Source organism: Apiospora aurea (assembly GCF_038362705.1).
Source record: "Apiospora aurea strain CBS 24483 chromosome Unknown utg000008l_segment0_segment0, whole genome shotgun sequence".
Taxonomy (NCBI): domain Eukaryota; kingdom Fungi; phylum Ascomycota; class Sordariomycetes; order Amphisphaeriales; family Apiosporaceae; genus Apiospora; species Apiospora aurea.
The window spans coordinates 5,243,156-5,267,468 of NW_027117395.1; the positions used below are offsets into that span (position 1 = coordinate 5,243,156).

The 24,313-nt window shown below is 52.5% G+C and overlaps 8 protein-coding genes across 8 annotated transcripts; 3 read left to right on the forward strand and 5 right to left on the reverse strand.

The window, feature by feature from the left end:
- Positions 1-1,778: 1,778 nt before the first annotated feature.
- PG986_013086 (delta 8-(E)-sphingolipid desaturase) lies at positions 1,779-3,559 on the forward strand (the record flags this gene model as incomplete). Its single annotated transcript, XM_066849308.1, is given in 4 exon segments — positions 1,779-1,960; positions 2,061-2,136; positions 2,153-2,578; positions 2,636-3,559. The coding sequence occupies 4 exon segments, from the start codon at positions 1,779-1,781 to the stop codon at positions 3,557-3,559; spliced, it is 1,608 nt and encodes a 535-aa protein (XP_066696004.1).
- Positions 3,560-3,727: 168 nt separating this feature from the next.
- Positions 3,728-4,990, reverse strand: PG986_013087 (GroES-like protein; the record flags this gene model as incomplete). The annotated part of the gene is made up of 5 exons (XM_066849309.1): positions 3,728-3,964; positions 4,016-4,360; positions 4,399-4,499; positions 4,560-4,923; positions 4,979-4,990. 5 exons carry the CDS (start codon positions 4,988-4,990, stop codon positions 3,728-3,730), a joined length of 1,059 nt encoding a protein of 352 aa, XP_066696005.1.
- A 767-nt stretch (positions 4,991-5,757) lies between these two features.
- Positions 5,758-7,217, reverse strand: PG986_013088 (uncharacterized protein; the record flags this gene model as incomplete). The annotated part of the gene is made up of 5 exons (XM_066849310.1): positions 5,758-6,087; positions 6,135-6,304; positions 6,355-6,483; positions 6,553-6,778; positions 6,831-7,217. 5 exons carry the CDS (start codon positions 7,215-7,217, stop codon positions 5,758-5,760), a joined length of 1,242 nt encoding a protein of 413 aa, XP_066696006.1.
- A 345-nt stretch (positions 7,218-7,562) lies between these two features.
- On the forward strand, positions 7,563-7,763 carry PG986_013089 (uncharacterized protein; the record flags this gene model as incomplete). Its single annotated transcript, XM_066849311.1, has 1 exon — positions 7,563-7,763. One exon carries the CDS (start codon positions 7,563-7,565, stop codon positions 7,761-7,763), a length of 201 nt encoding a protein of 66 aa, XP_066696007.1.
- A 407-nt stretch (positions 7,764-8,170) lies between these two features.
- PG986_013090 (dimethylaniline monooxygenase) lies at positions 8,171-9,250 on the reverse strand (the record flags this gene model as incomplete). The annotated part of the gene is made up of 2 exons (XM_066849312.1): positions 8,171-8,899; positions 8,975-9,250. 2 exons carry the CDS (start codon positions 9,248-9,250, stop codon positions 8,171-8,173), a joined length of 1,005 nt encoding a protein of 334 aa, XP_066696008.1.
- An 809-nt stretch (positions 9,251-10,059) lies between these two features.
- PG986_013091 (uncharacterized protein) lies at positions 10,060-12,217 on the reverse strand (the record flags this gene model as incomplete). The annotated part of the gene is made up of 5 exons (XM_066849313.1): positions 10,060-10,426; positions 10,477-11,434; positions 11,482-11,651; positions 11,708-11,963; positions 12,013-12,217. 5 exons carry the CDS (start codon positions 12,215-12,217, stop codon positions 10,060-10,062), a joined length of 1,956 nt encoding a protein of 651 aa, XP_066696009.1.
- Positions 12,218-12,867: 650 nt separating this feature from the next.
- PG986_013092 (uncharacterized protein) lies at positions 12,868-14,172 on the reverse strand (the record flags this gene model as incomplete). Its single annotated transcript, XM_066849314.1, has 3 exons — positions 12,868-13,106; positions 13,190-13,832; positions 13,906-14,172. 3 exons carry the CDS (start codon positions 14,170-14,172, stop codon positions 12,868-12,870), a joined length of 1,149 nt encoding a protein of 382 aa, XP_066696010.1.
- A 925-nt stretch (positions 14,173-15,097) lies between these two features.
- Positions 15,098-17,253, forward strand: PG986_013093 (choline dehydrogenase; the record flags this gene model as incomplete). The annotated part of the gene is made up of 5 exons (XM_066849315.1): positions 15,098-15,275; positions 15,328-15,623; positions 15,682-15,811; positions 15,876-16,340; positions 16,397-17,253. The coding sequence occupies 5 exons, from the start codon at positions 15,098-15,100 to the stop codon at positions 17,251-17,253; spliced, it is 1,926 nt and encodes a 641-aa protein (XP_066696011.1).
- Positions 17,254-24,313: the final 7,060 nt, after the last annotated feature.

The window sequence follows — 24,313 nt, forward strand, 5'->3', positions numbered from 1 at the left end:
ACACGAAAATGGGAATTGATTGACAGTGTTGGAAGTGTTGAGGGGACAAGGCATGATACATAAAAGTACCTGTCAGCAGTAGAGCGAGATTGTCGAGGACGAGAGAGAGTGCGAGCGCGAGTGCGAAAACCGTGCTTGGCTCTTGGCTGCTTGGCCGCTTGGCTGCTTGGCACGGAGGACAGAGAGACACAAGATGGAAGCGACAGAGAGGATTAATCGCTCATTTGCTGAACCCCAGTCAAATGACGTTGGACCCAGGCCGTTTCTAGAAGCTCTCCACGGGGGGGGCACTAGGGTTCTGCTAGGGCCAGCAGGCTACAGGCTGCTACTGGCTGCTACGGGCTGCTACGGGCTGCTATTAGTACATACGGGCTGCTACAGGGAGCCTTTAGGGGGCTTGCTGGGCTTGGCAGCTAATCTTGGAACGCCTTGGCTGGGACCAGATGGGCCGATCTAGAGGCTTTGGCTCCCCGGGACGCTAGCCTGGCGAGCCTGTGGCCCAAGGCTAGGCTCCTAGGGCAGTACCTACCAAGTAAGTAGGGGAGGGACCCAGGACCCTAGCTGCCAAGGCCCCAGGCGGCCAGGCCCCTGTGCCCGCGGCTGCCAACCACCAAGCACGGCGAAAACTTGGAACTTGCCGAGCAGAGCAGGAAGGAGGGATTTGCTTTGCCCCGAGCCCATTATGTGAGATTTCGCGTATCCATCATCTCGACGCCACGGACCGCCAAGGAACGCGTGTCCAGACTGAGAGCGTCCTCCCGTGTCCTGTCCTGTTCTGTACTGTCCTTTTGGTGTTGGTTTTGGTTTTCGTGCTCCGGCCCGTCTGCAGTCTCTCTCCTCTTATCAAATCCTCTTTCCACACAAACACACCCACGGGCCTAGCAGGGATCATGGCCGTCCCCTATCCTGCTGCGGGCACGCTGGCCCGTTTCTGCACTTTCTGCGTTGCTCGTCCTGCGCATCTCTGCGTCTGCGCCTGCGTCTGCTGCTGCTGCTACACGACTAAGCCAAGAGCCAAGAGCCAAGAGCCAAGAACCTGCCTGCTGCTGCTGCTGCTGCTGCTGCTGAGAATCTGCTAACAATAACATCCCAGCAACGTCGGCTCGGCTGAGCCCACTGACCACTGGCCACTGGCCACTGGCCACTGACCACTTGACCACTCTGGCCACAGTCTGCTGCTGTTTTCTTGTGCTCCCGCGGCCGTTCCAATCCCCTTTCAATTCTTCCTCTTCGGGTCAGACACTCTGTCCACCCACCGGCCACCATCAATGGAATTCCCCGTACCTGATGTACCTTATCATGTATCGGTCCCAGTTTTTACCTGTGCCTTTCCTCTTCCTCTTGAAACAGGGAGGCCAGGTTGCCAGGGCCAAGAGGCGTTGTGCGTTCATGGGTGTATTCAATGGCACTAGGAAACCGACGGATGTTTGCCTCCCTCCCCTCCGCACAGATGACACTTGACGCCCGCTGCCTCTTACTTAAGGTAACGCCCTTCCCTTCCCGCGCTCCTTCTCGGTCTGTGGCTGCCCTGCTTGGTTTTTACATGCACGTTGTTTTTTATTTCATGTCACTCATTCCGGCCGTTTGAACTCGTCGTCGAAAGCGTCTCTTGGTTACTAAGCCAAGCGCAAGCCTATTCAGTGGGAACATCAACCTCGATCTCTACCACGCATCGCGGCATTGACGATTAGACACGACCACGTCTGGTCTCTGCCACTGCCAACCAACTCCCGGTTGAGCACCTACATACACACGCACACCCTCACACACCCATCACGATGATGGACACCAAGGGTACCGTGTCGCCGGCGCAGGTGGAACACCTGATCTCGCAAGGCCACATCATCGTCATCTACGAGGGCATGGCCCTCAAGCTCGACAAATGGCTCGACAAGCACCCCGGCGGCGGCTTGGCCATCCTCCACATGGTCGGCCGCGATGCCGGCGATGAAATCAAAGCGTAAGCTCAGAGTTCGAAGCGACGGTGACGTCCACGTACCGGGTGTATGTACGCGTGGAATGGGCCGAGAAACCTGTGTTTGCTAACGCGCCCACCCCAGATACCACACGGACCAGACGCTCAAGACCATGAAGGCCTTCAGCATCGGTCCCGTCGACCTGCCCTGGGTCAACATGGTGCCCCCCCGTCCAGGCGGACGTGCCCGCCCTGCCGTCCCAGAAGGGCGACAACAAGTGCAGCGGCAGCGAGAAGGAAGGCGGCGAGAAGCCCGCTTCGGGGCGCTGCAAGCTCACCAGCAACGGCCGGAAGTCGGCTTCCCCCAGCCCTGGCGCCATTGAGGAGCAGCTCACCAAGGAGGCCTTCACCGCCGCCATGGAGGAGCGGGAGCGCCAAGACGACATCCGCAACATCCCCTCGTTGGACATGGAGCAGCAGGCCCTGCTGCGGGAGAAGTACCAGGCGCTGCACCAGCGCGTCAAGGACGAGGGTCTCTACGACTGCCCCTACATCGAGTACGGCAAGGAGTGCGCCCGCTATGCCTCGTTGTTCGGCATGTTCCTCTACCTCGTCAGCATCGGCTGGTACCTGACCGCCGCGCTGTTCCTGGGCGGATTCTGGGTAAGTTTTCCGCGCGGTGCCATTCTATGGATTCCTGGTTACTAACACGCCTTGCAGCAACAAATCATGTTCTCTGCGCACGACGCCGGCCACCGCGGCATCACGGGCTCCGTGGCCAAGGACACCATCATCGGCACCTTCATCGCCGACTTCTGCTGCGGCCTGTCGTTCGGCTGGTGGAAGTCGTCGCACAACGTGCACCACCTCATCACCAACATGCCCGAGCACGACCCGGACACGCAGTACCTGCCGCTCTTCGCCTGGTCGCCCACCTTCTTCCGCGGCGTCCGCAGCACCTACTACGACTTCGACTTCGTCTGGGACAAGGTCTGCGAGGTCCTCGTCCCCTTCCAGAAGTACACCTACTACCCCATCATGGCCGTCGCCCGCTTCAACCTGTACTTCCTGTCTTGGGGCCACGTCATCCTGGGCTCCGCCAAGAAGGCGTCCGGCGCTCCCCGCTGGGCCCGCCAGCTCGAGGTCGTCGGCATGGCCGTCTACTGGTTCCTCTTCGGCTACATGCTCGTCTGGCGCACGCTGCCCGACTGGCCCACCCGCATCGCCTTCGTCCTGCTCTCGCACGCCGTCACCATGCTCATCCACGTGCAAATTACCCTGTCGCACTGGGGCATGTCCACCGCCGACCTCGGCCCGACCGAGTCCTTCGTCTCGCGCCAGCTGCGCACCACCATGGACGTCGACTGCCCGCAGTGGCTCGACTTCCTGCACGGCGGCCTCCAGTTCCAGGCCGTCCACCACTTGTTCCCCCGCGTGCCCCGCCACAACCTCCGCAAGGGCCAGGTCCTGCTGCGCGAGTTCTGCGAGGACGCCGGGCTCGAGTACCACTGCTACGGCTTCGCCAAGGGCAACGGCATCATCCTGTCCCGGCTGGAAGAGGTCGGCAAGATGGTCGAGACCCTGGTCAAGTGCCAGTCGCACCTGGTGCAAGAGTACACCGAGGGCGCGCCGATACTGCACTAGACCAAGATCACGCTCATGGGCGGCGTAATGATGGCGGAAAATTTGATTTCATGTAGCAAAAGCCGGTTATACAGAACAACCTAATATAAAATGGGAGCAATCCCGTTCATGAACGTAACCACCAATGGCCGTATCGAAGTGCATGTATATTTCGCAATGCCGACCGCACTAACCCTGCACTCCTTCGATGACTACCTTCAGAGTATCCTCCTGCGCTTTCCGCACTACCTCGAAGGCCTCCAGCGCCTCCTCGGACTTGTACCGGTGCGTGATGAGCTTGCGCGGGTTGACCTTGCCCGAGGCCACCAGCTGGACCGCCTCGGGATAACAGCCGGTCTGGTATCGGATACTTCCCTTGATCGTGAGCGCCCGGATGCATGCTGTGGTGATGGGGAAAACCACGTTCTGGCATGGTTAGCAAACATAGGTAAGGAGTCGTTTACTCGCGTCACTCACCTCTTTCCCCATGCCCGCTTGCACAAAGGTCCCGCCCTTCTTGGCCGCGAACACGCCGGCCTGGATGCAGGGCTCGGCCCCGGTGCACTCCAACACCACATCGGCGCCCTGGCCAAGTCCGTACTCCCTTACCATCTTCTCGCCCAGCGCCCTCGCGGCCTCGACCGGATCCCCGTCACTCTTCCGGGAGATGTCCACGACATGCATGTCGTTGGCCGCAAAGTTCCTCGCGAACTTGGCGCGGGCCTCGGACAGGTCGACCCCGACGACCCGGCTCGCGCCGTACGCTTTGGCGACGGCCTGGCAGAGCACGCCGATGGGGCCGCAGCCGAAGACGAGGACGGTCTGCCCCCGCGGAGGCCGGCGAATTTGCAGATCTGCACGGCGACGGCGACGGGCTCGACGAGGGCGCCGGCCTCCATCGACATGTGGGCGGGGAGGGGGTAGGTGTAGTCGGCGGCTACGATGTAGTACTTCTGGAGGGCTGTATTCGTGTCAGTCAACTGGCCGTTTGCAACAGGACTTATCACGAGAGAAAACGTACTCCCATCCCACGGAGGCGTCGCCGCGAATATCGTGTCCTCGCACAGATTATACATCCCCGAGCGGCACTGCTCGCACCGCCGACACGGCACACCCGGCTCGATGGCGACGCGATCACCGACCTTGGCATTTTTCACGTTGGAACCGACCTCGACGATGGTGCCGGCGCTCTCGTGGCCGAGCACGATGGGGCTTTCCAACACAAAATCGCCGATGCGGCCGCGCTGCCAGTAGTGCACGTCGGAGCCGCAGATGCCCGTCTGCTCGACGCGGACGCGGACGTCGTGCTCGGGGTCGCGCAGGGGCGGGACGGGGCGGTCCTTGAAGGTGACGTGCTTTGCGGATCGGAGGACGAAGGCTGGGTTCTGTCGAGATTATCAGCAGGTATGTCGCTTGGGGCAGCTAATCTGGTGCACCTACGTTCTCGGACATCTTGCCTTGTTTTGGTTTGGTCTGGCGACTTCGTGGACTGTGCCAACCTTGCGATAGTTCTTTGGCGTTTGGACGTCACTTCTGGGTAAACCCTGAGCATCTCTCGTGGTGTAGTTAACTGACCCGCGAAGCTACCCCAGCATGCCAAGCCCGCTTCGTCGATCAACCACCATGGTCTCCCATCTTGCGGGGGAAAGGGGCAACCCCACCACCTTCTCCGCATTCCAACTCAGTCGGAGTATCGAGTCGGTAACGATCGTCATCGCTTACCTATGCAGTGCTTGCCTTTCGGACGCCAAGCGGCCGTGATCCTACGCGACGGTCGGAGATGCCCCTTTGGGTAACCCGCGTACGCGTCGCGCGCGCGTCGTGGTCAATCAGGAGAAGGTGTCGCGTTGCTCTTCGGTGGCCTCATCAAGGCACGCATGATCTCGTTGGCAAAGCTGGGGTTCCAGGCCGACAGATGTCGCCGTCGATCTGAAGCCCAACCAAGATACGACAAGGTCAGATCTTGGTTTATTACGAGGAAAGCTGGCGCGGTATTTAAATAGTGCCGTCTTGAGAGCATACCTAGGCGAGTCCACAGCCGTCTGGGACCTCCGCCTTTCGAGCATGGCGTAGCGAGATGGACATAAGCCTGTAGGGTTCCGTACGCGCTGGTCTATTAGCATAGGGAAACGGCAATTTATTATGTATGACGATAGACGCTGAACAATACTAAATAACCCGGCTGCTACTATATATATAAACATCATGATATGTCCAAGCTACGCGTCCAAGAGGAAGCGCTGTACAAACGCCCGAATGCCGGTGTCGGTCTCCTCGCGGCGGTACTCGGACGGGTAGTAGTCGGCGGTGCGCGTGCGGACGGCCTCCTCGGCGATGTAGAGGATGTCCTCGAGCAGGGGCCGGTCCTTGAAGTTGCGCGCCATCATGCGGCCGATGAGCCGGCGCAGCGCCTCGTCGAGCCGGGGGTAGCGCTGGTCCGCGCCGGCTTCCCAAAGCAGGATGGCGTCCGTCTCGAAGCCGGAGCAGATGGCCGGTGGTTGGAACATGGGCGGGCTCCCGGCCCAGTTGGTGATGAGCCGCAGCATGATCTGCAGACGGTCAGTGACATACTTGAAAGATGGCCCCAGCGACCTACCTCGGCCATATCTTTCATGTTGGAATGAGAGCCTTGATACTCGTTGAAATTGTCCGAATCCCGTGGTCCCCGCTTCTGCTCCGCGGAATCCGCCAGGCCGAGGTCTATGATCTTGAGCTGCGGGACCAGCGAGTGCTCTCGTACGTCGGGCTGCATGCTTCCGAACATGACTATGCTGGTGTTAGATACTTGTAACTCAAAGTCACATCGGGGAGCCTACGGTTGCCCACGTGCAGATCGTTATGGGCAATGATGTCAGGCCGGACTCCCGGAGGAACTCTTTCGATCGTTTCCGCCTGCAGTGCACTACCCCTCGGAGGCCACGCGAAGGCTATCAAGCCCCTGATGACTAGTCCGTGTCAGCATCATCGTATCTTCGGGTGGGGGCGGGGGGCAGGAAGCAAAGCCCTGGACGTACGGCATAGCATGATGCTCCAGAGCACGCGGTTCGGCACCCGCACACGGGCCTGGATGCACCGGTTCCAGAGTTGTTCAAACGAGCCCATCTCCAGGTATTCCATGACGATGGACGGCCCGTCGAGCCCGGCCATGGGGCGCCCCCAATCCGCGTCGCGCTCGGGGTCGCCGAAGTCGCGGTCGCGATAGCTGACCATTTGCAAGACGTGCGCGGCGCCTCGGAAAAGCTGCATTTCAACTTCAGTGCATGATGGTCTACCTATCGCTTCCCTTCCTCACCCGTAAACGTCGGATCTCCTGGCGGAGGGCCGCCTGGGCCTCGCGCCGACTGGGGCGTTTGATGACGACCTTGCTCGGAGGCTGGCTCCGGGTGTCGTGGAGGAGGGCGGCAATGCCGTAAATGCCCTCGCCGACGATGCGCTGGTACTTGAAAGGCTGGTCGCGGCCCTGGAAGTGCCGCCGCGTGCTGATCTTGAGCCCGTCGAGGGAGAGCGGATCGGCGTTCGGATCCCAATTCTCTTGCTCGGGGGCTGCCGCTTGCCCTACCACGCCGCCAGGACCTCCTGGCAGGTTGGTCCTCTTCTTAATCTTTGACCGAAGCCAACCACGCCTTGTCGTCTTGAGCTTCTCGATCCCAAACAACGCTCGAATCAGACTAGGTGCCATCGTGGGACGAGGGTGGCTTCACCGCGGTATCGGTGACTGGACGGTACGGCGCCGCGAAACAGATGAAAGTGCGACGGATAGGCTGGTAAGGTCTATTCCTTAGGCGTCAGAGCTTGATGCAAGCGCTCATGGTACTACGGACACAGTGTTGATTCTCATTGTGTTATAACCTCCGAGACAAAGAAGCCACGTCTATATCGAAAACGGCGGAAGAGACTTTAACCAAACAAAGGATTACTCGAGTAGATCATACCTTTGACAACAATGGTCACCGATCGGAGTATGCTTGGGGCGGCGCCCCTGCATTGTGATCTTTTGCTTCTACGTCTCCAAATCACGGAAAATATGGCCCCAAAATTCCACTCTGCTGCGGTGCCGGAGGTCGACATCCTCGAGCTTTCCGTCAAGGCATACCCCGGCGAGCATGTCTGTTTACCCATTTCGGAGACGGATAGTAGCGACCCGATGGCGAGGGCTGAGGGGAAGAGCTTGCAGTGGGCGGAGATCTCAGGGGACAACACCGACCTTGGACTGGTGGTCAGATGAATCACTGATATGAACTGTAGATATCTTTAAACGCACCTGGGATGTTTGCGTAGCATCGGAAGCGAATGGTTGATGGGAACTGTGCGGTGGAGGCCCTGACATTGAGCAGTGAAAGCCTTGTACTCATTAAGGTAATTCAAATACTGCCACGGTTCGCGATGTTACTTCACGAGATCCGTGTCTCAGGGAACATGCACACGGTATCCCGCGTCGACTCGTATTTCAGCGCACAGTCACCAGCCAATCCTTCTCTGCCCCGTCAACCACCACCCATCCTTCATCCCCATCATCTGCCGAAGCCGCTTTGTCGCCATCCTTCCCCCTCCCCGGCGCCGGATACTTCTTCAAATGATCCAACGCCCACATCACCTCATCACTCAGCACCGGCGGCACCCGCCTCTTCCCCCTCAGCGTCCCGAGCCCCGCAATGTCGAACAGCTTCCAGAAGTACTCCAGCATGTCGCCGCCGTGCTCGCCCTGCCGCCCGACGTCATGGAACCCGGTCCCGCCCCGCCGCACCGCTTCCAGGCGTTCCTTCTCCCACCGCCGCTGCTCGCGGATGGGGGCAGCGGCGTCGAGGCCCGGCCCGCCCAGAGCCGCGCGATGGCGACGGCTTGGTACTCGAAGCTCCGGAAGGTCAGGGTGCGGGGCATGCCCACCACTGCCAGGTTTGGGTAGTCGGGGAAGAAGGTGTGCCAGTAGTTCCCGGCGAGCTTGTTGTTGTCGTAGTCGTAGAGCTCGTGCCCGTTGGTGGCCGCGTTCCAGAAGGGGAAGGAGGGGCGGTACCCGGTGCAGTAGATGACGGTGTCGACATCGTCGTCGTCAAGACACGAGCCGTCCGCGAAGAGGATCTGGCCGTTGTTTTTTTCGGGTCGGTACTCGGTGATGACGGGCTTCCAGGCGATGCCAGCAGGCGGGGCGTCGCCGTCCCACCTGCCTTGGTGGCGGCGGGACTGGTAGACGGGGGCGCGGGCGACGGTGGCGACCTCGTTGGTGATGTCGTAGCCCGAGGCCGAGTTCCCGACGACGAGGACCTTTTTCGAGCGGTACACCGAGGCGGAGCGGAAGTACTTGGAGTGGACCACGCGGCCGGGGTACTTTTCGACGTAGGCCTCGAGACCTTTGACCGGGGGGATCTGCAGTACGTCATTAGGGCTCCTGTGGCCTTGTCGGGGCTTTTAATTGCAAAGGTCCTGGGCAGCAAGACTTACATAAGGCACCGAATAGTGGCCGTTGGCGATGGCGACGGCGTCAAACACTTCTTCCCACCATACGTCTACCCCCCGGAGTTTGTCATATTTGCGTAGGGTGAGCTTCCACTTGTCCGATGCTTCGTCCGAAGGCACCCGGGACAGGTCTTCGACCGTGGTGTTGGCGATGAGCAGGGGATCGAGCCGATGCTGCGCGAAGTACGTCTCCAGATACTGCCGAGGCACCCAGTGCGGCGGAAAGGGCCCGTAGGCGAAGCGCGCATCCGAGAAGCACATGGCTATATCCGGTACATTCGTTCTGGGCGGGCGTGAATGTCAGCAGTTGTCCTTTGGGAATCTAGTCACAACTCCGAACTCACGTCAACGCGTCGTAGATGGGCGTCTTGGAGAACCGTTCCCGGGTATCATGCGGGGTCTCCCGAGGTAGGCTGTCGGGGATCTCTAGTGGCTTATCAACCGCAGGCGGAAGTAGTCCGGGACGTATGGGGAGACCCGGCTGCGGATTAGCATCGTAGTTCCTAGAGTTGCGGAGTCAGTCCGGCGGCCGGTGTTGTTTAAGGGAATTGTCGTGGGCTGTACCATGTTCCACCCGGTGTATCTCTGCGCTCAAAAACAATAACCCTTTCGAAGCAGTCTTCAGCTTTGAGAGCGGCCGCCGTTATTATTCCTGGGGATCGTCAGTAGTGGTCAAAGGGTTTTTCTCATCACATTGGCATAGGCATACCCGATGCGCCGGCCCCAATCACTGCCACCGATCTGATTCTATTCGCTCCGGAATTCATAGGCACGTCGGTTGTTACAGCATCCAGATGATTTCAAAACAGAAAAATTGAGTTCCGCGTTCCCGGCAGCACAGGTGGCCAACCTCCAGGGTACTCTGGGCTGGATCAACCTCCGCGTCATCCTCGTGCATATGGCGCCATCCACCCCCTCCACGTCTTCCCCAACTGTTAACACAGCGTGACCAGCGTCAACAAAGATTTCCCTACGGCAGTTTAAAATACACAGAAGCTTCCGAGATACGGCAGCCTCGAATATCACATGCTTATTATTAACAGCTGCAATCATCCTCCCGAGCGGGCCATCTAAGCCCCGACAGCCGTATGGGGAGGATGCACCGCCAAATGCATCCCAATCGCCGAACCGTCCGGCTCCAGCTTGGCCTTCACCTTGGCGGCAGCCCTCTGCAGCCCGCCCTTCTCGGCCCCCGCCGAAAGAACCAGCGCGCGCGTCTCCGGCGAAAGGCCACACAAGATCGCCAGGGCGTCCTCCTTGACGATCGGGACCCCCGCCTTCTTCGTCTGCGACACCGTCACAGCCAGGAAAAGGAGCGAAAGCAGCATCTGCGCCGCTAGCAGACCCACCCAGCGCCATTCCACCCGGACAACCGGTTGCGGCACGAAGACGGTCCCGGCCACGGCGCCGCTGCTCCCGGCGAAGTTTCTTCGGAGCCTGGAGGATTGGGTTAGTAATGCACGTGATCGGAGTCCAAGAAAGCTTACAGGTTAGTCACACTGCGGGCAATGCTGTCCCCGATGCCCCGGAGGTTGCGCATCTGCACCTCGGGCGCCGGCGACGCCGCGTCCAGCAGGTTGCCGAACAGCGCCACGCCAAACGCGGTAGAGGCCCCCGCGCCGGTGCCCGAGGCCGAGCCCAGGACGCCGCGGTACTGGTCCAGGAACAAGACGTCCTGCAGCGTCGAGGTTAGGTACGCCGACGTGACGAGGGCGGTCCAGATGCCCACCTCGAACGTCTCGGCGGGTGCGTGCGTCTTCGGGTCGCTCCCGGGCGGCCAGGCGCCGAAGGTGGCGGTCCGGCCGCCTACGAGCTGCTTGCAGGTGTTGGTGCCGTAGCAGAGCTGGAAGGCCGGCGACCAGGCCCAGTTCAGGCCCAGGGCGCTGGGGTTCACGGCATTTCCGACAGTCGAGGCTACTTCTTTGGTGACGGCCTTGCCGTCCTTGACTTCGGTCGAGAAGGACTTGGTGCACCACGAGATGGCCAGCTCCAGGAACTGGAAGCCCGAGACGTCGACGGCGCCGGTGCTGCTGTCAACGCGCAGCATGGTCTCCGAGTACGCGATGATCAAATCGCTGACAATGGCGCCGTTGTCCTCGGCGTCAAAAGCGTAGGTCGGGAAGGGCAGGCCCTGGATCATGACCTGGAACTGGGCGGGCACGGTGCTGTCGCCCGCATAGGACTGCTGGTACTGCCGCATGGCGAGCGTGGCGTTCATGGCCGCGGTCAGGGTGGTCGCCGTCTGCTTCCGGAGCGCGGTGAGGAGGGTGGTGTTGCCTTGCGCCGTCAGGTTGACGACTTCGGTGCAGACGGAGAGGGAGTGGTAGATGGGCCACTTGCACTCGGCCGAGGGACAGTCTGGCGCGATGTGGGGGATGGTCTCGTTGGGCGCCGTGAAGGCGCCGTTGAAGATGGCTTGCTTGAGGTGGATCTGGTCGCCGGTGCCTGTTTGCGGTTAGATAACATCAACCGCAATGCAGCAAAACTCGTACCAATCTTGATGCCATCTCCGTCGTAGAGATCAAAGTTGGAGCAGCGCTGAACTTGAGCCGTTTGGTTCTGGGAGACGGCCAATGTCGACTGAAACTGCAGCGCCTGCTGTGTCAGAGTAGAAGTCAAGATACCGCTCAAGGTGACGAGAGCAGCAAGACTGCCGAGGAATCTGTGGCCATTAGTTAGTATCGAGAGGGGAGCTTATGAAAGTCCAATGGCGCGCACCCCTTGAACTTGCACACGATCTTCACGCCGCCCCAAGGCCCGCGGCTCGCCTCGTCGTAGAGCTGGAAGTCGGACAGCGGGCGCGGCTTCGACGAGAACCAGACCCATTTCAGCTGGCTCATGCCTTGCACCAGGGGCACCATGAAGGCCAGCCGGGACAGCGACGTCAAGAGGGCCACCAGCGAGTTGATGGTGATGCCGAGGGGCCATCGCGGCGCCGGCTTCGTATCATATAGCCCGAGGACGGCGAGCACGCCTGAAGTTGTTAGCGGTTGTTTGGGCTGTATTATAGGACGATCACCTACCAGCGAGTCCCAGGAACCCAACCAACAGCCATGCGAACTCGGTATACCACCACAGCCCGCCACGGTGAGCGCTGTCAGTAACCGGCGTCTTTTCCTCGGGCGGAGCGGGCGAAGAAGGCTCAAACGGCGTTGCTGCATCGAGTTCCGGGCTGACGGGATACGCCCCGACACCCGGTGGTTGTTTGAGGGCGCTGTAAGTTGCCATCACGAGCGAGGAGGCGATGGTGGAGAAGCAACGAGGTGCAGGCCCGGAATGTTGAGCATTTCCGGAAAAGATAGTCTTTGGGCAGCCATTCGCTTTAACCTCGAGGAGTCGCTGTCCTTCCGGCCGACCCTCCTAGAGGTCCTTATATTTGTGGCGTCGGCAGCGCTTTAGCTGCCAAGGCGCCTGGCACTCCTGGCGATGGTGTCTAGACCGGCTAGACTAGCTGCCAAGTCGACCAGCTCGCCGGCGCAAGACCATCTACAGGTGGGCGTGAGCTAACGGCCTCTAGCTGAGGTCTAATGACTAAACGAGGCTTAGAAAATTGACCTGAAAGTTTTTTGTGATGCCATTGGAAGGGGCCTCCCGTGGTTGGTTGCTGGGGAAGAAGTGTCTCACCCTCAGCATGGCCCTACCAATTGCCCCGTTCCCAGCGTGGAGCATCATGTTATGGAAATCACCCAAATACCAGTTTGGAAGCCTACAAGACCGAGTTGGGTTGAAATAATAGATTCGACGGGAATGTATGTTGCTGCTCTTCCAGTGACCAATCCCTGACACGGGGGCGGCATGACAAAGCGATTGGCCATACATTTTCATTTTCGGTAGTCATGCGACTTTCACCGGACTGAGGGGCATGTGTCTTTGCTGGGTCAGAATCCCGCCCGCGCAGCGTTCTCCCTCACGAGGCCCACCAAGCGGTCGTACGCGCGCTGGTCGTCGCCGCGCCGAAACGCCTCCGCGATCATGCCCAAGTCGCGGACAAAGAATCCCTCGGGGTCGTACAAGGTGCCGTACCCAAAAGAATCCCGACCCGGGTCCGCTTGGATCTTCCGGCAAATCTCCTGTATTCCCGGGTCGCATTCTTCCTCCAGACAGGCCCTGATCTGATCTACAAAGCCGAGCTTCTCCCTTCCACTCAAGGGGCTCGCGCACCGCCGGCCACGAGCTCCGTGAGCGCAACTGCCGGCTTACTCCTGTAAATCTCGTCGAAGAACGTGGCCCAGCTCTGTGAGTGTTCCCCGGAGCCGTCCATGTCTCCCCGGCTGGCGCAGTCGGCAACGTTGAGCGAGGTCAGGACCCCGGCGTGCCCCCGTATAAACTCGACCAGCTCGCGCCCGACGAGGCAGTTGGTCAGCGTCAGCGACTGCAGGGCCGGGAGGCTGTCGGGCGCGAGAGCGTACAGCGGGATGTTGTGGGTGCCCGTGCCGCCGAGGAACCCCGTGTCCGCGGCGTGGATCTCCAACCGTTTTAGGTTACGCATGTGGCGGAGGAAGTCGGCGCCCAGGCCCAGGCTCCCCTCGCGCGTGTTCCAGAGCCACTCGACGTAGCCGGTGAAGACGTGGCCGCTCGAGCCGACGCAGTCGCCGCCCCAGATGCGCCGCGTGGCGGACTCGAGGCGGGCGAGGAAGCGCCGAAAGGACGAACTCCGAAAGGCCGAGGCCGATTTGGGGATCAGCTCGTTGACGGTAAGGTCCCGCACGTGCTCATTCTCCGACAGTGCCGCCCACGAGTCGCTCATGAGGGCCCGCCACTTCCACTTCCGCTCTTTGGCCGCGACCTGGTCGGCGTTCTCGGAGTAGGTGAACGCGTCGAGGCCGACGCCCATCTCGTCCCACTCTCCGAAGTTGTCCAGGTCGAAGTCGAAGCGAATCTGGGCGGCCCCTCAGAAGTTCCGTAGCGGCCGGGACCAGGGCCGGGACCGCGGGCTCGTCGTCCCACCCGGCCGCGGGCGTGAACTCGAGCCGCGTCGTGTGTTGCCCGTCCGCCTTGACGGCCGCCAGCGCGGACTGGGCCACTGCTTCTTCGTTGGTGAAGCGGATCGTCTTGAAGATGGCGGGGGCGAGATGGGTGTGGTACTCTTGGCACGTAGCGCTCAACCGGACCGTGTCGCGGAGAGTGAGGTAGCTGAACACTTGGAAGGACAGCTCCCGGGGCAGTTGGGAGAGGGACGGCATTGGGTCGTATGTATCACATTCGGAGAATGGTAGAGAGCTGTTATAACGTCACTGTTATAGGAAAACACCATACATCACCTACGCGTATGTCTTCGTGTAGGATTCATGAGAGTGATGAGCTTGCGGGTTTTCAATTGGCCTAATCAAGCCCCGCACAGTTGCCTGTCGGGGCTGTGCTGCCTGAAATTAGTACGCACTGAACAGGGGCAATTAGAATAGACCGCCAAAAGCCCCCACAAAGTCCGACGTCGGTTCTATCTCCATGACGGCGACAACGCTCCCTTTGGTCTAATAAGGATAATTGTCTAATTAGGTATCCCATCAGTAGAATAAGCATTATGCTCAGTGGAATATTCCCTAGTGTGTACAGGACGTTATGACATGTGAGGACAGCGTTGTCGCCATCAGATTGTCCCACGCCGTTCGGATGACGCCCTGCAGGTAAATATTGGGGGACCACTATGTATAGGCGGCATGGTTCGCTGCAGCCCCTGTACCTACAGCGCTCTCCCGGGTTCCAATGGCGGGGTAAAGCGCTGGGCAGCAGCCGGTCAGCAGCCGCCCTTGTGGTGCTTTTGCCAATTAGGGCAACATTAGGTACTCCATGTGTAACTGCACCTACATAATGCAAGCATTCGCATATCTGAACCATCGGAAACTCTTTCCCACACATGTAACCATCGCGTTCTCGCCGGCTGCTGATGCGGGGAATGCTGACGCCAAGAGGTATCGCATAATGGGGATGCATCAAACGGCCTATGATGAAGAGATGACTTCCAGGCAGTCTCCCCGAGATAAATAGGACTATGGTATCACTCTTTGTAGGAAGACCATCTCTCGCAGGTTGACAGAAGGTCGCAAGTAAGATCTCCCTCGACTGCAATCCTCCCATGTTCGTCTAGTCATCCTTAAAGCCCGCGACACCATGCTTACTCCGAGCGTGTTTATTGTTGTCGCTGCTCTTGTCGCACAAGCCTCAGCAGCTTCCCACCACGTCAAAGCTCGACAGTCCGAGTTGAGGGATGAGTACGACTTCATCATCACCGGAGGCGGAACCGCAGGTCTCACCGTCGCCGACCGACTGACCGAAGCATTTCCGGACTGTGAGAATCCTTACCATGTTCGTGACACCAGCAGACACTCAAATATGCCCAGTGAATGTCCTCGTGGTCGAGTACGGTGACATTGAGCCCACGCCCGGCTTCTTCGACCCGCCCGGCTCGCCGCCCCTCGCCACTGTAATGAACTACTCGGTGCCCGTCCCGACCCTGAACGACCGCCTAGCCGATCTCCGCATCGGCATGACGGTGGGCGGCAGCTCGGCAGTCAACGGCCAGTTCTTCGACCGCGCGTCCCGCCATGACTACGACGACTGGGAGCGCCTGGCCGGCGATGATGCCGACGGTGGCGCTCGCTGGGATTGGGATGCGCTCTTGCCTTACTTTAAGAATGTTCGTCACTGAAAAGCTATTTGGATGTCGTGGGATGCTGACTCTGCTTCGGCCCTAGAGTGTGAGTTTCATCGAGCCCGACGAGGAGACGGTGGGGGCGCTCAACCTCACCTGGGACTACGAGGCCGCCTACGGGGGCTCGACGCCGATCTTCTCCAGCTTCGTCCCCTTTCAGTGGCCATCTGCGGGTAGGCTATGCTGCCGACTTCCTTCAGTACATCATTCAGAATTTTCAATGACTAACACAGACAGCGCTGTCGCGCCAAGCATGCCTCGAAGCGGGCATATCGGCACGACAGGAATGCGCGGCCGGTGACAAGGACGGCCTGTGCTGGATTCCGGCCTCGCAGCATCCTTGGGCCTCCGTGCGATCGCATTCGGGCCGGGGCCACTATCAGGATGTCGTCAAAGATCGACCCAACTACGACCTGCTGGTCCGACACAAAGTGACGCGAGTTATTTACCCCGACGGCAACCCTAGCCAAGGGCCACCAGCAGTTGAGATGCGGTCCTTACAAGATGGTACCGTCTTCACAAGCAGAGCCACCCGCGAAGTTATCCTCTCCGCGGGTGCAATCCATACACCGCAGATACTCCAGAGGAGCGGGATAGGGCCCTCGGATCTCCTCCAGCGCGCGGGGATTGACGTGGTCGCCGACTTGCCTGGGGTCGGGTACAACTTCCAGGATCACCCTTCCATTCGCTTAGGCGTCAATAGTGAGTCCTTCTTCCCATATTATCATTAAACTCACGTTCCTGATTGGCTTCGAAAGTCACCCGTAACCCAATCCCGAACCAGGACATGCTCCAAACCGATGCGACCTACCTACAGACGACCCTGGATCACTTCGCCGAACGCCCGGCGCGCGGACCGTGGACCATGAGTTGGGATAACCAAGCATTGTTTCTCCCGTTCGCCAACGTGGCCGCCTCCTTCGCCACCATCGCAGCGTCACTCCGAGATCAAATGGCTAACCACTCGGCCCTCTCCACTCTGCCGCCCGGCGCCGACGCGTCCGTCGCGCGAGGCTACCACGCCCAGCTCGAAGCGCTCGCGGGCATCCTCGAGAATCCCGCACAGCCCATCATCGAGGTCCCCTTCGGCGGCGCCGAGTTCAACACGCCCAGCACCGGCGTACCCACGATCGGGGTCCTCCTCAAGCCGCTCAGCCGCGGCGCCGTCCTGCTCGACCCCGCAGACATCGACGCCGAGCCAACGATCCACTACGGGACGCTGGCGAATGATCTCGACATCGACATCACGGCGTCGTTCCTGCCCTTCTTCCGCCGTCTCTGGGATGCGCCTGCGCTCCGCGATACGTTGGGCGTTGTGGAGACGGACCCCGGGACTGATCGGTTAGGTAGTGACGCACCGGCCGCCGAGGTCGCGGCATGGCTGCGGGATAGCGTCTGGGCCAGCCTCGTGCATCCGTGCTGCACCGCGGCCATGATGCCCAAAGCGCACGGCGGCGTCGTTGGGCGGGATCTGCGCGTTCACGGTGTCGACGGGCTCCGCGTCGTGGATGCGAGCGTCTGGTCTCTCATTCCCGGGGCTCATTTGTCGGCGACGGTGTATGCGACAGCCGAGAAGGTAATGGCCCCCAACGAAATCACTACATCTGTGATATGAGCTAATGTTGAGTTATGGAAAGGCCGCCGACTTGATTGTGGAACATTGGAAGCACGTGTAGCCCTTTAGAGGAGGTGACACAGGTCGATGGGGGTTGCCTACTGGAAGAAAAAGATAGGCGCATGTTGTAATGGCACTGGACATATCAAACCTCCAGGGCAAGCATTCATTCATTGTCCATGATTCAAGGGGTTCTTATCCATAATCTGATAAATATGCTCTGAGCTTCTGCGTCGATGTTGAGTGATGCTGCCTTCCACAAGTAGAGTGCACTGGCAAACGTACAGCTTTACGTCCGGGGGCGAGATAGTGAGTATGTGGAGGCCCGCCCCTTACCCCCGCTGCAGACGCTGGAGATGGCGGGGGATGCAGGGCACCCGATTGCCGCCCATGTTGAGTGCAAATCGGCAGATTGGAAGTCATTTGGTACATGTGGCATAATCTTGGAAGCGGTGGACATGAAGATCGTGTATTTCGTAGATAGTCATACTCTCATAACCCCCAGAGTTGCTAAATTTTCGGATTGTGAGCCAGCGCGCTGGATTCCATGTTCCGATGTTGGCAGGGAGCCTCCTGCCAACCAGTAGCGCATCGCGCCAAAACGCGCCAGCCACTCAGTAACTTTGGAAGGTCGCGTCAGCAAACCACCCCTTCTCTTTACTCAATCATTAATCAGTACCGACCAACAGCCAAACTGACTTCGAAATACATCAGCATGTCGGGCCGAAGACCCCGCAGGGCCGCAGGGGCTCTGTCGATTCCGATTGAGAGCCATGGCTTCGGAAGCTACGAAGAAGAAGAAAAAGGCCAAGCGAAACCGTCGCAAGCGTGCGGCGAAACCCGCCCCTGCAACGTCTACTCCTACCTGTTGGATAAAAAGGGTTTCTCCGAAAGGCTGGTTTTGAGAGAATATGGAAAACCTTAACAAGTTACCTACTATGGTAACTCCAGTACACGGAGTTCAGGTTAATGCCCTAAAACCTTAATTAAAAAGGGTATAAATAACTAAGAGAAAATCTCTTTTATAAGGATAAACGGAGGAGAATAAATTACTTTAAATTATATAATATTTACTTTTATTTAATATACGTAATATTTAATAATTAAGAGTTTTATATTACTTTTATTAATCTCGAATAAAAAATATTATAACTTTAATCGGATTTATATAATAACGAATAACGATAATATATAAAAAACCTACTTTAAGTCGCTAGACGACTAGGATACCTAGGGATCCGAGTTCCGAAAAAAAGCTAAAGCTCTCGAAATTTAGGAATATATTAATCTAGAACGAAAAATCGATTAAATATTTCCTTCGTAACGACTATTTTTAATCGATTATTTTAAAAGACTAACGTAACCGAATAAACGATTATTTATTAATATCGACGGAGGTTCAGCTTTTAATTAAAACGATTCACTAGTAACATTTATTACCGACTTAATAAATAACGGCCGAACTAGCTTCCAGCTCGATTATACTATATATACTTATAAAGTAAAAGAATATAAAGATTATCGGAATAAGGTCGAAAAGCTTTTTAATTAAATACTAAATACCGTATCCGATATATATAAAAAGACTTATTATAATAAAAACAGCGACCTAAACGGCTAGTATACCGCCTTTCGCAAAATTAAAAAAGTTTAAAACAGTTACTAAATAACGGAAGCTAAAAAGGATTACCGTGTATCTATTAAACCTTTTATTAAAATACCTCGAGATTTTAATACCTAAGTTATTTAATAAGAAACCGCAATAGCCGAAAATATCCGAAAAAAGTGCCAGAGATATTTAACTTTTAAACTTAGTATTAAAACCTTATTATTACTCTTAAACTTATTATAAAAAATTAAGTTACTAATTTTTAATTTAATAGGTAAAATAATATTTATTCGGGACGAATAGAGTACTAAAAAATGGTTTTCGACTTAAAAATTTTTTAGAAAATAATAATAAAGGTTCCTCCGGTATTAAAAATATTTAAAGGGTTATTTATTACTTTTTAAAAACGTTCTTAAAAACGAACCTCATACGTAAAACTTTAATTAAAATACGACGGGCTAAAAAGCTTTTAAGTTTAATCTTAATATTGCCTCGAAAAGGATATTAATATAATTACGGAAGAACGCCTAAAAAAATAAGCGTTAAAAAAAGAGAAAGGAGACCGATACGAAATACGGAGTATACTTCGGTAAACACACTTTAATTAACTGTTTTTATTTTTTCTCGAATAAGGCTTTTTAAGGATAGCGAGCATTAAAACTAATTTAAAAACTTATAGAATATAATATAAGTATATACACGGAGCTAATAAAAAAATTAAGCGATTAAAGAAATCGAAAAACTCTTTAAATTAATAATTCGCGCTACGAATAATCGATAAGACTAAAGGTTACTTTATTATTTAATAAGCATTTAAAGGAGCCTTTACTACGGTCACTTACCCTTTAAAGAACTTAGTAATTTTAGACTTAAGGACTACCATCTATATTTTTAATTAAATTAGTCGATTTAACCGATTCCGGCAAGCGCACTTAAATAACTAAGTCTATATAGAAAATAACTCGGTTTAAATTATCGGCTACGAAAACGTTAATATTACCGTTAATAGCTTAAAAAAAACGATTATAAAACTAATAAACGTGGCCTACTATAAAAACTTTAACTATAACTTAGTATCCTTTAAACTTTTATAATTAAAAGGGTATTAGTGGAATAATAAGGCTTCGAATAACTGCTTACGCCGAAAAGATAACATAATTGTTTATTATTTAGTAAAAAGATTTAATTAGTTTATTATCGAAAATATCTTAAAGTTTTATACCTCGGCAGCTTTTTATACGCGTAAAAACTAAATTAACTCTTAAACGAAAAGAGCTCCGAGCTCAACATTAAATAATAAATAGCACCTTCGACTTAATTATTTTAAACCCGAAACCATCTTATACTTAACGAATCACTCTCGGGGGTAAAAATAAAGAGACCTTTTACCGTTTAATATAAAGCATACGGTGTATTAAAAACGAAACGCTAAATTAAATAATCCCCGAAAGCAAATTTAACCGAACTAAGTTATTATATCGTAATAAACTTCTATAACTTCGAACTAAACCTTAACGGTAATAAAAGCGTTATGCTCGCGATAAATCGATATATAAAGATAATTTAGGACTATTATTTTAAAAATCGAAAAACGACAACTCTTATTATAACTTTTCGTTATTTTATTAAACTTTTTTAAAAATAATATAGCCTTAAAGTTTAAGTTATAGAGTACGATAATAAAATTCTAGTTAAAACTCTTAACGTAATATATTAATTATAAAACTAACACTTTATCCTTTTCGAACCCTCGGCGCCGTATACTTAATCACAAAATAGAGCCGCCGAACGCTCGGGGGTATAATTAAAGAAAAGGCTCGCGCGATAAGAACAGGTTTAAAACTCCCGAATTTCTTATAGAAAGAAATCTAGAGATTAGCAGTCTATTTAAATAACTGAACACTTAAGTATTCCCTTTACTAAAAAAACCTTATATAAAACTCTTTACGCTTATATAGTATATAAAAACGGTAGCTTTAAAGCGAAGAGGTAATTAAACTTAGCGTATCTCAAAGTTTACGAATATAAAGCTTATACTTTAACGGTTAACGCCCTAAAGAAATTACACCGGCTTAAACGGCTAAACCCGAAAATATAAATTAGATACCTTATTAAGTATAACTTAACTAATATTTATAAGGTATAAAATTTATTAATTAACGAAATGTTCGCCGTCCGCGACGTAATATTCAACGAAGACTTAGTTTTTAATGGCGTTATTTAACGATTACGGGATAATTTTCGAAAAATTAATTATTAAACCCTAAGCTAGCTCTTATAATTAACGGCGCTTTTAAAAAAAGGTAACTTAACGCTAAATATAGCGACCTAAAAAAAATAAGGACATATCGACTAGTTTTAATAGTAAAAAAAATAATCCGATAATTAAAAATAGTTCGAGCCCGGAAAATTAAATAAAAAAAAATCCTATCTCTTTAATAAATAGTTACGAACGAAGGGAACGAAAGGGATTAATCACTTTTATATTATCGTAACCTTCGTCCTATTCTTAACCCCCGAGGCATCGCTTACTCGGCCGGCTTCCCTTTTACTAGTACTATTAAAAATTTTATTAATAACGGAAATCGTAATCGTATAAGCCCGGAAATAATCCTACCTAATCTCCGGTGCGTATCATTAAATAGGGTAAAATCCCTCCCGTTTAATATATAAACTAATAGTCTACGTTTAACGTAGAAAAAGTGTTTACTATTATAAACTTAATTAACGGGAAAAACGTAAACAAGGCATAATTTAAAGCACTCTTAAATTAAAAGCCGAGCTAACCTAATAAGATAAAGTTTAGCTCCTCAGTGCTTTTTTTAATTAAATATTAAGGGCACTATTAAAAGGCATTAAACTCTATAAAAAATAAATACCGACTCTATTTAAGAATTACCGTAACCTTATAATACACTTATATAGAATACTCTTTAAAGAAATAGAGAAATAATATTTACTTAGCCACCGAGAGATAAAATCATGGACGAAAATTCCGTTACACTAGGCTTTAAGATACTAGGTATTTAATTATATATAGGTTTATATATATAAATTTAATAAGCATGGCCGGTTTATTAAATGTAAAGTACGCTTAATCGTGCGTAGTAATTAGTAAGCAATATCTAAATGCGAAAACATATATACGTTAACGCTGGCTGGCCGTTCTTTTCGAGCACTAATAATTATTACGGCCAGATTCGACTTAGAATTAATCTAATATAATACCGTAAACGCGTTCGTTAACGCTAAAATTAATAAAAACGTCTATATAAGACTGCCTCTTAATTATAAAAAGACAGCTATACTAACTAAATTAAATAAAGCCTTATATAAACTCCGAGAATTACCACTATTATAATAAAAAGAGCTTACTTAAACGCTCCTCGAGCTTAGTTTCGTTTAAATCCCTCATAAACCTTATTATTATTTAAAAAAGAATATATTAATCTTTTTTTATATTAACGATATCGTTATAACATTTAAAAATCGAAAGAGGCATACGGTTAATTAAACAATTACACTTTTAAAAGAGCATTACTAGCTCACGGGCGGCAATAAACTTTAATAGTTCCTTAGAATTAACGTTATTCGAAACCGCATTAAAAAATATATTTAACTATTATAAGCCGACTATATTAATAAAATTACACAACTATTAAATTAATTACCGGAGCGATTATTTCGAACTCTTATAACTTAAAACAAGCTTTTTACCTTTTAATAAACTTATACGGCTAAGCGAGGTTAACTTATACTAAAAAAAGATCGGTTTAATCCTATATACGGTAATTATTACTCGATTAAATATCGTATTTACCGCCTCTCGCCTATTTAGATTTAGTATAAATTTTAAACCGTTACATTATATTATAATAAACCGAGTCCTTTAATACCTTTACTCTATAAAGCATCTCGCATTATAACTAAAAGGATCCGATAATTTTATCGTGGTAAACAACGCTTCCTTCGCCGATAATTTACTAAACCGAAAAAGTTCATAAATATATACTATAAAGCTATTTAGCGGCATTATTAATTAACGAGCGAATAAATAAAAGACCGTAATTATTTCTATAACGAAAGCGGAGTTACTCTCTTTTACTTAAACTGTTAAAAAAGGGTATTTTATTTCTAAACTATTAAAAAAATTAGGAGTAAAACTAGATACTTAAAACATTCGCTTAGAATACAATAATTCATAAATAATACGGCTAGTCTAAAAAAAAGTTACGGTTTTAAATACTCGCTTAAAATATATAGATATCTATAACTATTAACTAAAGTAAGAGGTTCGTACTAAGACTCTTAAAGTAATATACACCCCGTTAAAGCATATAATTACTGATAGTCTTACGAAAGCACTTCCTCACTAAAAGCATTAACGATTTATCGAATAGATCGGACTGGTAAATATAAGGGAAAAACTTAAAGCTAAACAAAGAAAGAATTTAATTTTAAAAGACTTCGAAGTAGCCGAAGAGCTAATTATTAAAGGAAAAATAAATATCACTAGTTATTAACTCGTCCATCTTGAGAGGTTAATAACTAAAGGGGTATATTAAATAAAAGGGTTTCTCCGAAAGGCTAGTTTTAAAAGAATATAGAAAACCTTAACAAGTTACCTATCATAGTAACTCTAGTATACGGAGTTTAGGTCAATGCCCTAAAACCTTAATTAAAAAGGGTATAAATGACCAAAAAAAATCTCTTCTACAAAGACAGACGGAGGAGAATAAATCACTCTAAACTACACAATATCTGCTTCCATTTAATACACGTGATATCTAACACTACCTAAGCCATCTGGGATTCTCAGTATCCTAGTGAACGACATATGTTAGCATCAACGCGTGCTACGAAGAACTAAGCGATCAGCCTTTGCGGCACGACGCACAAACAACCGCTGCCAGAACGGCAGCACGGCTTAGCAGGGGGCAGAGCAGCTACTGGTCAGCCCCAACGGGAAACACAGCATTCTTCTTCCAGCCCTCACGCTGGCAGCTAAATGCACAATTCACGGCAGGATTGAACACCAAGCGAATCTCGCTACTCCTACGGGCGTGGCGCGGCGGCTTACTCCATACGGCATGCATCGCAATCAGCCAGATGCCACCCAAGGCCACTCTAGTGCAACGGATCGCCTAGTTGCGGTGTATGTATGTTTTCGACTGACGACAACGCCTGTCGTGTCAACAACCTCACCCATCCGCCACTCGCTGTGCTTGGCGACAACATCGGGACGCAAGGTCCGCTACTGTGCGACATTATCCTACTCGGCGGCCATTGGCACCGCGCTCGCGGGCCGGATCCTCAGCCTTTCACGCCAGCGGCTTGCGTGGGAGCAAATGCGGCGTATGGCCGAACTCACGGGTGTCGAGTACATAGCGCATGTTGGCCGTCTTTGCGGGGATGGCTAAGGGGCCGATGGACAACAGTTACCTTCTATCG